This window comes from Patella vulgata, chromosome 2 (genome assembly GCF_932274485.2).
Source record: "Patella vulgata chromosome 2, xgPatVulg1.2, whole genome shotgun sequence".
Taxonomy (NCBI): domain Eukaryota; kingdom Metazoa; phylum Mollusca; class Gastropoda; family Patellidae; genus Patella; species Patella vulgata.
The window spans coordinates 74,462,715-74,476,766 of NC_065880.2; the positions used below are offsets into that span (position 1 = coordinate 74,462,715).

The 14,052-nt window shown below is 33.4% G+C and overlaps 1 protein-coding gene across 1 annotated transcript in view; it reads right to left on the minus strand.

Moving 5' to 3' along the window:
- Positions 1 to 14,052, minus strand: part of LOC126812500 (dual specificity protein phosphatase 16) — a 57,178-nt gene that overhangs the window by 36,650 nt on the left and 6,476 nt on the right. Inside the window, exon 2 of the mRNA XM_056098378.1 lies at positions 3,834 to 4,090. Coding sequence (XP_055954353.1) covers positions 3,834 to 3,953 — 120 coding nt within the window. The 5' untranslated portion in view covers positions 3,954 to 4,090. The remainder of the gene's footprint in view (positions 1 to 3,833; positions 4,091 to 14,052) is intronic.

Here is a 14,052-nt window from a genome sequence, read left to right on the forward strand (position 1 = left end):
CTCCAGATAGCAAATACCCATGTTGTATATATAAATATTTACAAATATAGTAAACTATGCTATAGTGATCCACCTGTGCAACCAATGTTTTAAATAACAGATGCTTGTTATCACCTACATAGATAAACAGGATACAACACAAATATAGAGTAAATTGCAAATGATCAGAGTAAAAATAACCAAAAATGACATTACTTTGAACATATTTAACATGGCAATATTTATTAGTTTTAAGTAAAAGAATTACCGGTAATGCTTAATGCTGAAAGTTTCATACCTAAGTTTTAGAAAAAGAATTAATGCTTAAACATCAAAATATCAACTGAAAGTTTAATAACTAAGAAAGTTTTAAGAAAAAGAATTAAAGCTTAAAAATCATAATTGCAAATGAAAGTTTCATACCTATATTTTAAGAAAAGTAATTAATGCTTACTGCTTTAAGTTTTAAGAAAAATAATTAATGCTTACAAATCAAAATATCAATTGAAAGTTTCATACCTAGTCATTAAAAAAGTTCTTAATATATCACCTGAAAACTATTTACAGGGTTTTCAGCATACTCTCGGACTCTGTATTTGGGTGTTTTTCTCTCTATGAAATGTTTCACACTCAAACTATTCATCTTGAATGTGTCATAGAATTGATGAATTACTATAGAATGACACAAATACTAGGATAATACAAATAGTTCTATGTGAGTCAGATCTGCAGGCAAGAGATTATTCTTTATAATGGTACCATGGTGTGTACAGTCATAATCTACTAATTATACTAGTCAATGCCAAGTGCCAAATAAAGCTACCACCATCATCAAAAACATTCTACTGATTAATCTAAACCAATTTCAACCTTCAATAATTGCTGAAGTACATTAAATTTCACTTTGAATATACATACTTAGGCCTACACGAATAACTGTTGGAAGGAAAATTATAAAAGCAGTTGGACCTAACAAATTCATTTGCAAGATTTTACACCGGTAGTCGAGAGAGAGGTTGAGAGAGGCTGGGAGAAACAGAGGTTTAATTCCACAAACCAGGTCGTTTCAGGACTACAATATGGTATAATTTCATTTCAATAATTCGCTTGGGCATAAAGAGTCTTTTGCAGTGGATGAAAACAGGAGAAACCAGCAAAAAACCCAAATGTTGGACAGACAACCCTGCTCCTTGGATCGAAACCATGCCATTTGACTCAATGACAGATCTTACAATGTAAAAGATACAGACAGAAGCTGTTAGTAAAACTATTTCAGTTTATCTTGGAAGCAATGTGCAATTTGTCATTCAGCTAAAGAACTGACCACTAACGATACTAAAGCAACTTACATGTACCATGTATTGCTAGTAGTAGAATCTATCTGACGAGACTAGATGTAATTAACAACCTCATTAATTGTACCGTTTGCTTGTAAAGCTAATAATAACGTTGACAGGCGAAACTATCAGGAATTATTTTCTACTTTTATTTGTCAAATGATTCATACAATTCAATTTATGGTTATTTGATGATATGGTGAACGCAGGAGACCAATAACTATGATAATAAGCGGATCTGTTTTCTGTGTATCTTCTGTGAAATTATTGTTCATGAAGCTTATATTTCTAATATTAAACAGTTTAAAGGTCAATAAGTTCCTGTGCGCCAGAACCTTTATCCTGCAACTTTCAAGACATATTCTTTTATGATTCCATCAAGTCAACTGATATTTACATCATGCAAACAATTCTATTTCCCTTTTGGCGTAAAGAGGCATTAGGCCTATGCTCAAAAGCATGTGGCAAACCTTATGATCAAATTTTGTGCATTACAGAATCTTCAATTCATGTTATGAAGAGTATAAACTAATAATTTACAAAATAAATAAACTGCACTCTTTTGAAATCACTGAACTGTAAGCAATACTTTAATCTACATGTAAATGCATCACCCTTTATGGTTGTGGTTCTCTGTCCTGCACTACTGACAAAGGGGAAACCAAGCAAGAAAATCCTGAGAAACTTTCACGACCAACCCTGGGATCCAACCCTCGAACCTCCTGGTTAGGGAGCCAGTGCCTTACTCACTGAGCAGAGAGGACAAATGTCTTCAGTTATCCAGTAAGACTAGGGCTGTGTATTTAAGAACAAAGTGATCATATTAATATAGGCCAAATTTTGTATTGTGATGCACATTGCGAAAAAACCCATATTTTTTTGACAGCCGTGAATATGATAGATTAGTCATTGATTTACATACCGTAAAGTGCAAGTTATATGACAAATGAATGATCAAATTCATATATTCATGTGTAAACACTAAATGAGATATGATTGACAGGTATCAGTGTATATCTATATTAGTCTGTAGATTTCATATTATCTGTTCAGCTACATGTATGAGTCACACAAAATGATAACAAACTTTAAATCAGAGAGAGAGAGAGAGAGAGAGAGAGAGGTAGAGAGTCCTGCATGTCATACTGTTCTTTCTTTTGTTTGAATGAAAAATTATTGAGAGAGAGAGAGAGAGAAATGGAGTTTCCCACTGGACACAAACTGGGTCATTCCAGGACTAACATATACATGTAAATTATGCATTTTGATAAAAGTTTATAAGTAAATTATATAATTATCCATTATGTAGATGGTTGTATTTCTAAAATCTTCTCTTTCTAACTTTCTAGAAATTATTAAATTACTTCTGGTCCAATTCTGTGTATAAATAAAAAGTCTATCAGATAATAACTTTAGCTTCAAGAGAGAGTGTCAAACTAAAGTGATCAAGGGCCATAAATCTGGCAGTAATTATCAGGGATTGCTGAAAATCAATAGACTTCTTCGTTTCATGACCCTAGACAGACACGGACGGAATGAGGCGACAACAATATACAACCAGACTTTAATGTGGGCTTATAAAAACTGTCAAGATCACCAACTTCGAAAAATGACCGACAGTGGAAATTTTGAAGAGGAAGCCCTGGTCAAGATTGCCAATTTCGAAAAATGCTCCTTTAATGTTTCATCAATACAATACTTTGGTCATTTCGAGACTAAAATAAAATGCTTATATTATTCTATGGTCATGTGTGCATTGCTTGATAGGAGATTATATACAACCCTTTACTTGAAAGCCCTTCAGGCCAGTGCTGGATTAACCATAAGGCAAATAAGGCATGTGCCTTTGGGCCAGCCAAAAATCCAGGCCACAAAATAATAAAGTAAAGTGGTGAAAAAAATGCTTGCCTTTATTTTTATGTAAATAAATTGCATCCTTCTTCATCTACGCGTTTGTCCTTAAAAGCTTTCCATACTCTGGCAAAGGGTTGACATGATGTTTCGTCCCTTTACACACGTGAGGTTTGTTTACATTTGTTGTGGGAAAGAATCTCGTAAATAATTTCATATTTTTTTTAAATTTTCATCAATTTCGCAATTAACATTAGATGTATTTCACGTAATTATAAACATGCATAGACCAACATAACGAGTGAAACATTGTCGAAAACAAGCTGATATGACTAGGGAAGCCAAGGTGAAAATTTTGATGGCGGTTCTGTGAAAAGACAATCCTCAGCCTGGTCAGTCGTTGCTAAATTTAACTTAATTCCTTTTGTCAATGAGCCCAACATATCTGTATTTTCAGGCCACATATCAAAATGTGCCTTAGGGCCAGCAGAGCCTTAATCCAGCACTGCTACAGGCACTTCCACTGATCAGTGGTAAGCTGACTTCAATAATGTGATAAATGGAACAAGAACGTTCATATTTATCATCTCAACAGAGGGATGGGGTCTGAGAGACATAAATCTCCTAGTTTGTTCCATTGACATATTTATTGCTTTCTAGACTCACCTTTTCTCCACCTTCTCTAAGAGTTTTGGCTAATTCCTGTGGATAAAGTAAATCCCATGAAACAGAACATTCCATTGGTCGATCTTTCTCTCCATAGAGACCATCAGATTTGGATGCCATGTTTGATATCCCTATGGCAATATCATGGACGCCTTTTCAGTTATTGATGATTTTTAAGAATTTCATGATAATCGTCAGATGTTCCTTGTATTTCATTGTTTGGTAGTTATAATACTTCAGTTATATTTAAATACATTCTGAAATAAAAATAAAAAGACAATTAATTAATTCTACATGATTATTTTATTACTAACAGCTAGCTAAATATCTTCACAACATGAGATTTGGAGTAGAAAGCATGGTTTTCATTTCAATCTAAGGATTTAAGTTGAAATCCTAGGTTTTGTATTGAAACTCATAGTTTTATATTGAAACTCATAGTTTTATATTAAAACTCATAGTTTTATATTAAAACTCATGGTTTTATATTAAAACTCATGGTTTTGTATTGAAACTCATGGTTTTGTATTGAAACTCATGGTTTTGTATTGAAACTCATGGTTTTGTATTAAAACTCATGGTTTTGTATTGAAACTCATGGTTTTATATTGAAACTAATGGTTGGGAAACTCATAGTTTTGTATTCAAACTCATAGTTTTGTATTGAAACTCATGGCTTTGTGTTTGAGCTGAAATTCATGGTGTTGAGTTAAAATCCTTGTTTTTAGAGTTTATTAAACAAGGTTTTCATACAAATGTGCTTTCATTTCATACTTACACGTATGTGTATGTCCCAATCAAAGAAGGGTATTCATATGTTTATAACACATTAAATGACTTCAGTTTGTTCCTTGTAAACTAATGTGATTTATTAGTCATCAGATAAACAAAACACATTACTTCCTATTTATTGACAAGAGTTTCCTATTACACAACTTCTGTTTACAAAACATGTTTACTTGATCGTATTATGACATCTTTTACATGTACCCAGATTATTCAAGCAGTAGGGCTGTCTACAGGAGTCATAAGGCAAAGTGTGAATGTTATAAAAAGGGGACAGAGAGAATGAGAGAGAAATCGAGTTTAACGTCCACTCGACACAAATTATGTAATTCTGGGACTAACACATGGTTCAATTTTATTTCAACAATTCACTTGCGCGTAGGGGTCTTTAGCAGTGGGAGGAAACCGGAGGACGTCCGACCCAGAGAAAACCCACGAGGTTAGACAGGTGATCCTACTCCTTGCCACGTACAACCGGGGAATCAAAACCACGTCAGTTGACTCAATGACAGATCTTATGATACAGCATGCACATGCTAACCATTCGGCCATCCAACCCCCCAGGCATAAAAAGGCAAGGTCCAATGTACAAATTGATATTGTCTGGGCAAAATTTTCCTGTTTGCATTGAACATGACCATATACCCCTCTCTCAAAATGACTGAAGTATTGGACATAGTTTAAAGTAATGGATATTACAACACAACAGAAAGAGAGGGGGTTTAACGTCCATTCAACACAAACTATGTCATTTCTGGACTAACATATGGTACAATTTTATTTCAATAATCTGCTTGCATGTCAGGGTCTTTAGAAGTGGAAAGAAACCAGAGGATCCGGAGAAAACCCACAAGGTTAGGCAGGCGACCATACTCCTTGTCACATTGTTTGACAGATCCTATGATCAACAGTGCATATGTTATACCACTCATCCACCCAACAATCCCCATCCTTAAATAAAATAACAGATGAATTTTGACATATTCTAAACCATTTTCTACTTAAGGTATGAGAATTGTCTTGAGAAGAAGTTATGAGATAAGATGTGTATTTTGAACAGTACGAGTACTTATTACTAATGGGGATATACTGTTATATCTATAGTTAGACTAATATCATGAAAACAATAAAATGGTGGTAATTGTTGTTGGCATTCTTCTCATGTTCTCAATCCATCCATCATTCTTAACAGCCATAACACAGAATAGTTTATGATTGTAGACACTTACATATGGGCCGTCTTAACACATGGCCATGCTGGGCAGTTGCCTTGGGGATCCATGAGCATAGGGGCCCTTTAAGCAATAGGGCCCCATGCTAATCTATGTATACTTAACTACAAATATTTTTCATTGTGTAACAAGTGGATATTGACATTCGCCTTGCTGTACATGTACATGTAGTTAGGGGCCCCAGCATACTGCCTTGCCATATATATATATATATATTTACTTATAGTCATTAAAAGCTACACTCACATAAAGTTTAATTTAAAGTCCCCATCCCTCAAAAACTTATTGGAAAAGGACTGTTTGCATTTTAAAAGAAAAACATTTTATTCAATAGGTGGGGTGGGGAGCATGTGTATAATATTATACAGCCTCTCTGTGATTCATCTGATAACCATGTTTCATGTCTACCTATATCTTTACATCATACATTCATTCTCTTTCATACTGTAGTATGTACATGTACACCCATTCTCTTTCATACTGTAGTACATGTACACTGAACTCATTCTCTTTCATACAATGGGTCTAAAAGCACATAGTATAGTGTTGTATAGTCAGGTTTTCATTTTTTGATTCTATGGAAGAATCCTATAAGGGACTCTGACGTTTTTTTCAAAATTCGGAAGTTCACTCGATTAGTTTTAGAATCAAAGATTTGCGAAAGTTTCTTCAGCATTTTTCATCATTCAAGATGCCGTATCTTTCTTAGTATTTGAGGTATTAAGTTTGAAACTTGGTAGAAATAAGGAACACATAGAGGCCTTCAAAATAGAATACAAATATAATTTATGTGACGGCTTCTGCAAACATCCAGAAATTATCAAGGCCTTCCAATTTTCCCAGAGGCCTTCCATTTTCAAAATAGACTCAAAATGACATACAGTATGGTGGTGTTAGCCCCAGATGTTATCTTTCATTTTTCAAAGCCCTTGTTCAATAACATTTGGTCGCCATATTGGATTTTTTAACAAAAAACCTTCAAACCGATATTCAGCCACCATTTTGATTCCAATTTTTGGGAACTTTTATTTTTTGTTTTGAACTTACTCCAAATGCCGATTTTTTAATTTCGATATTGTTTACTTGAATTTTTCCGACTTTTGACCTACTGTACTATCTGGTGACCTAGCCATTCAATGACCCTTGAATTTTGCATGTATGAAACTTTGAGAAAAATTCTCAAGCGGAGGTACATGTAACTGTAGACAGGCAGCCTAAGTTTTGGATGCCATTAATTGTGGACATTAATATTCAAAGTTCCACAAATGACTTTCAGAAACATTAACTTGGGATTAAGCAGTAATTTTCATTTCTTTAACGTTACATTGTAAATGCAAAAATAAATACGCAATAAAAACTAACAAGCAACAAAGCTCTTGAAAACAGGATCAAATTAAAAACACTATACCAGAATAAACTAGACAAGTCCGGTGGAATCCGGAAAAATAAAAATTATGTAACAATCGCATGGCAAGTATCACATACAGAAATAATTAGTTTTATTTAAAGAAGATAACTAAAATAAATATGCACTAGTCCAACATGATACATATGGTTACTGGTACTACTGGTGCAACCCAGAAATAAATATACGGTCTGATATTACATTTTGTGGGACAAAATCATGTCTAAAAATACAATCTTACTACCATAATACTAGAAAAGATGGAGAAATTCTCATCATGTGACTAGCATCTCTAGTCCTAGTAATAGTATTATGACTCAACACCATACAGCTCCTTCATCTCTTGAAATGTTAATACATGTATGTTACTATCATTTTTACAAAATATCAGTTACAACAGCAATCAATGACTAAAGTACATGTATGAAATTTAAAAATTCCACTGAAAACATTGTCCTGTATTGCATTCACAAACTTTATAAGTCAGATTGCTAATGAACAGATAACTCTACAGAACGAAATTGAAATTAACAATCAGGAATGTTTAAAATTTGATAGGGATCTTTCTTATGCCCTAATGAACAATCTCACAAAATTTCATCAATTTGTATGTAAACGGGAGAGAACAAAAAAACTTCTGGATTTTCATATGGTTCGTTTTTAAATGAAAATAAGTACCAGATGTTCTACAAATAATTAACATATCCTGCCTCGTGCACTATCACACCAATTATTTATGTGTAAGACTAACCTGTCAATTCATCAAAAGATGTCTAATGGTTAACTTTTAATGTAGCTCGTTCTCAAAGCATAAACCTCCAAAAAAATTCTGGATTTTCATAAGCATATTAAGGTTTGTCCTTTTATAAATGGAAATAAGTACCATATGTTCTACTGTTCTAGATAAAAATAATAACACATCCTGCATCATACACTATCCATACCAGTCACTAATACTATAATAGTTTTAATCTAACTCATTCTCAAAGTATGTGCTTCCAATATAAAAATACATACAAAACAATTAACTGAGATAATTTCATCTTAAGGATTATCATGCCTATAAATAACCCAGTGTGTAATACATGTACTAACAATGGACTCAGAATAACATTTGGTCATTTCACTATATAATGGTGTATTAATCACTACAACTCATTGGTAGTGTCATCATTCTATTATAATCTGAAGTACCATTATGATATCATCTAAATATGGATATGATGATAGAACATTCACTCCGTCTTCATTAGCCCAGTAGGTGCAGAAATGTAAAATGTTAAACCCTATTACATTTCATTTCCAAGAACTTGCAATAATCAAAAATACAAGATACAGGAATATTCAGCTATACTATATTTATATCAAATTATCTAAATACAGATATAATACGATAAAACTTGCAATAATCAAAATAGAAGATTACACAGAAAAAATATACAAATCTAAAGTACAAAATACATGTATATGAAGTATAAAATACATAATCTGCAGCACAAAATACACAAATCTGTAGTAAAAAATACACAAAACTGTTGTACAAAATACTCAAATCTGTAGTACAAAATACACAAATCTATAGTACAAAATACACAAAACTGTTGTACAAAATACTCAAATCTGTAGTACAAAATACACAAATCTGTAGTACAAAATACACAATCTGTAGTATAAAATACTCAAATCTGTAGCACAAAATACAAATGATGAAATGTCAACTGTGCTAATGAAGACCTGCATACACCATACAGTGTGCTATGCAATCCAAACAAATCATAGACACACAAACTTTCTGTTTAGGCAGTACATGTACATGCACTTATATCTCAATGTCAATTATGAGTAATTTTTTTTATCTATGAATTCATAATGATTTCAGGTTCTGGCTTGCTAACCTGGAGATACAATCTACATTCATGATCCTGGTATGATTCAGGATTTTTTGAAGTGGTCTCCCCTTGTCATCTAGTCATACAGGATAGAGGGTAATTTTTTTTATCTATGAATTCATAATGATTTCAGGTTCTGGCTTGCTAACCTGGAGATACAATCTACATTCATGATCCTGGTATGATTCAGGATTTTTTGAAGTGGTCTCCCCTTGTCATCTAGTCATACAGGATAGAGGGTATGGCATGGAACAGTATCTAGTCATTTGGATGGGATAAAACAAACAAGGTCCTTTGTACACATTGCCGTGAACGTAAAAGAACCCTTGACAGTTGGAATCAACTTGACGTTAAAAGCCCATTTCATTTCATTATAACGATTACCGACCGGTACTTCATTAAATTTTGATTCTAACAAATATAGATACATTTATATGGGTTTTTGTAGATAAAATCTAATTGTGGTTACATGTAGGAATAAAATATTTAACAGTCACTGGGGAACGATATAACAGTCTACAGACGACCTTATCTCTGTTTATCTTAGATTCGTGATTCTATAAATATAGGCTAAGTTTTCAACAATCATTAATTATTTAAATTGACTGACAGTTGACTTACTGGATTAGTTTCTATCATTGTTGTTTTATAACAATCAAAAATATTCAACATTCGCCAAAAAATGTAATGTATGTGACAAAGAGGTATGGGGTTTATCGTCCAACTGACACAAACTAGGTCATTTCGGGACTAACACATGGTACTTTATTCGAATAATATGTGAGTAAGTATCCTTTTTACTGTAGCTGTGGCAGGAAATCGGAGGACCCATGAGAAAACCCACGAGGTTGGACAGGTAGGAATCGAAACCATGCCACTTGACTCAATGACAGATCTTATAATTTAAAACATTGGACCCCCAAAAACCCTACAACCCGCCAAACATGTCTGTACAGGTACAGGGAAAGATCAAGCATCTAAATGTAAGGTCTACATGTATGTATGTCATACTGAAAATCGTTTCAAATAAAAAAATGTTCCACTTAACGTAATTGAAATAGATTTTGGGGCAAACAAGTTCCTGGGCCAGACAGTGAAATCTTTTTTTTCGACAGAATAATGAAATATTCATCAGGCAATCAGACTATTGAATAATACATTAAGATTATATTCTCAAATAATCTGTTGATGAACACAATCAGGATCAACATGAATGAAAACAGAAAAAAAAGATTAATTTCACAATGTTCCAGACTCATTAACTTTACAACAAAAAACAAATATCCAATCCCAATGATGCATGTTTAAGAAATTGATTTTAGTCATTAACATTATTAAAACTTTTCACAGTTCATAATAAATGCAGACAGAAATTTAAAATCGTCACAGATCTCAACAATATTGAAAGGACTGCGAATATTAATTTTTTACACTTCATTAGTAAAAATTTCTCACTTCTGCGTGATTTGCTAAAGCTCCTACCTTTCAGATTTCGTGATACATGTACATTGTACACATAGTATCTTATCAGAGTTAGAAATCAGGCACCTGTTACAGACATTGTGAGGCACAAATTCCAGCTTTGTTCGGCACAATTCCTCTGGTACCTATAATTATGTCTGACATAGATTTGTCTTTTTTATTGATACATGTACCATTATCGTAATAAAAATATCACTAACAAAATCCTATGATGGATGATAATTCTTGGGTAAACCACTTTTATTTAGGTAAAAATAAATCATTTACTTGGGTTGATGTGTTATGTTATTTCGATTAAATTTAATTAGTGATGGGGTAATAAGCTGTATACAATTAAATATTTGTTTTGAAAGACGAAGTTGGAGATGGCTTGTTAGTTGTTTATTAATTCTAGTTGAACACAAAATTAGTTATACCTAAAAAAAACTTTCGTCCTACAAAACAAACTACCACATAAAATAAATTAAAATTGACAACTTATAGTTTTGACCAATATCAGAGAGCAGTTAGCTCTTTTATTAAAATATTGGTTTAAATAATATTTTATTTTGAGGACGACATGAGTACATGTATGTACAATATTAATAATTGTATATATTGGATTTGAAAAATATTAATAAAAGGCTAGAAAGTTGGAAATAAATTTTTTTTACATGTATGCTGCATCTTGTTTCATGGGTTTTTCTGTTTTATTGTAAGTTTGTTTTTCATTTTGAGTGTGCAGTGCAGTACAGTAGATGCTTACAGCTAGCCTTCGGATCCATTCACTAGATTTCAAATTTATAATTTATTTCTTCCAATGGCTGTCTAGTTGGTGTCTTGTCCGCTTGTTAGTCTTATCGTTTTTGTTTGTGTGTAGTGCGGTCCTCCTGCACGGACTAATAGAACTTTTATACAACATGATGTAAATCATTACAACAGTTTCTGCTACATGGAGCGGTACCACTACATTAATTGATCGTTGATTATTAAATATTATAAACTTGATGACTCATCAATACTATTATTTTTATCAATTATCTATAAGTGAATCCAACATATGTCAACAAAGACCGTATAAATCATAGAATATTTAATATGAAAGCTTAAAACACTTGACATTTAAATGAATGGCTATATGTATATATATATATAAAATTTACCTGTATTGCGCACTTCAGAGAGAAAGAGAGAGAGCTTAACTTGACACACACAACTAGGTTATATTGGGACTACAATATGGCAACTTTTATAGGGTTCAGTACATGTACACGAAGCATTGGGAGGAAACTGGAGGACACAGAGAAAACCCACAAGGTTGAATAGGCAATCCCATTCCTAGTCCTTGGGATAGAAACCAAGCCACTGGACTTAATTACAGACCCGATGATCTAAAGTGCATGGATTACATCAATTGACCTACCAACTATATACACTACAGAGAACAAGGGTTAGGGGCCACATTATATATGTACCTGCATGTTTAGGAAATTGTTTGGGACTGATTTTAAAATCATCCAAGAATCATATCGAAAATGTTGGCAAAACGGAAATGAAATGGAGTCTAACATCCTACTTTTCCGTACCACCTGGCCCAATGAAGACATCAGCATGTCACCTACCCTTATTCAGAATTCCAACTGTCATTGTCAAGGATTCTTCTACCTGCATATCAGTGTATACACAGGACCTTGTTTTTCTTCCCTTCTGAAAATTGACATTGTTCCTACCAGACCCTGTGTCCTGAACCACTGACAAGCGGAAACCAAAACCAGAATTCCCTTACTCATTGAGCTAGCATGGATCCTGTGCCATGTGCATGCAGCAGAGAATCTTATATATATCAAGTGATAATGCAAGTACATGTAGTAACTAACATTACAACTTGCTATTCTGATCAGAATAAGTAAAAAATGTCGAATGGAACTTGTAAACAGATGCTGCTTCATCAAAAGTGAAAAGAGATATCTTGTCCTATATTAGATTCACCATTTCTATTTTTGCATTTCAATATGTGTATATGTTTTTATTGGCAGACTAACAGAGAGAGAGATAACTTCTACCAACTTCTACTCCTGGTTTTTGTAGATTATTATAAACATACTTAATGCTCATATCAGATCCGAGTATGAATGAAGCAAGTTGTTCAATACACCAGCGATCACATAACAAAATTCATATAATAAAAACATGAATCAAATTGTATTCAACATATTTTGGGGGGTGTACAATCAAGGAGTTGGGCCATGGCATATCCAAATCTGTGCCAGCCACTGATATCATCAGCATGTTAATTTAGACCACTCAGTGCAATCAATGTTATATGTACCATGTACATGCACTATATACATGTATATCCATATATGTACCACCGAAAGCCAAATCAATTAAACTGAAGCAAAACACGAAATAAAATTAAAATTTGGTTTAACAACTTAATGTCTTACTGTTTTGCACAGATTGGGCAAATAAAGATGGCATACCCCATACAGTGTGCTATGATGAGGCAAATTTTGCCCAGACAGCAGCGCTAGATGTATGTCCTACTCTTATTCTAATTTCAACTGTCAGGGGTTCTTTCATGTGTACACGGGACCTTGGTTTTTCATCCCATCCAAACGACTAGACACTATTCCGTGTCAGGTGTATACAGTACCTTGGTTTTTCATCCCATCCAAATGACTAGACACTATTCCGTTCCAAGTCCTCAGTCTTCCGCAACAAACATGGGGAAACCATGAAGGAAATTCCTAGGGAACTTTGTCGACCAACACCAGGATCAAGCCTAATGTTGTAGTGTAAATAAATGCAGCAAAAAAATGGAATTCATTACGAGATTATCACATTCTTTCTCACAACTTGCCTTGAAACTATCATGAAATGAACCATATTTATGTTACTTACATGTAAGCATATGACCTTGCCCCTACATGTACTATTATCTTGACATGCTCATTGGATTGTTGTACTCACTGGACAGCAAAGCTCTAGAGCTGTATTAACATAATATTGACATACTGTGAAAGTTCAAAGCAATAAAAGAATTCATCGAAGATAGTTCCGGAATCCTATAGATAGCAATATTCCCGGACAGCGTTTCATGTACACTCATGCATAATGTACCCTACTATAAAACATCAATAAATAATAGAAGCTTGTGTACCAGTGGCTGTTGGAGAGACAGTGTGATTCAGATTATGTAAACTTCACCATAGCGAGGACTAGAAGTATGGAGCAGAATGCATGCCATTATTCTAATATGCTCACTTTTGTCTTCACCCTAATCTTGTAAATATAAGAAATAAATCATATAAATTTGCAGTATTAAATGTCTAAATAACCAATTTCTGATATGTACACATGTACCAAGTAAATACATGTAATATGCTAAAGTAAGCATAAATGTTAGCAAAAGTATTAAAGTATTAATGCATGTTGGTTAAGAG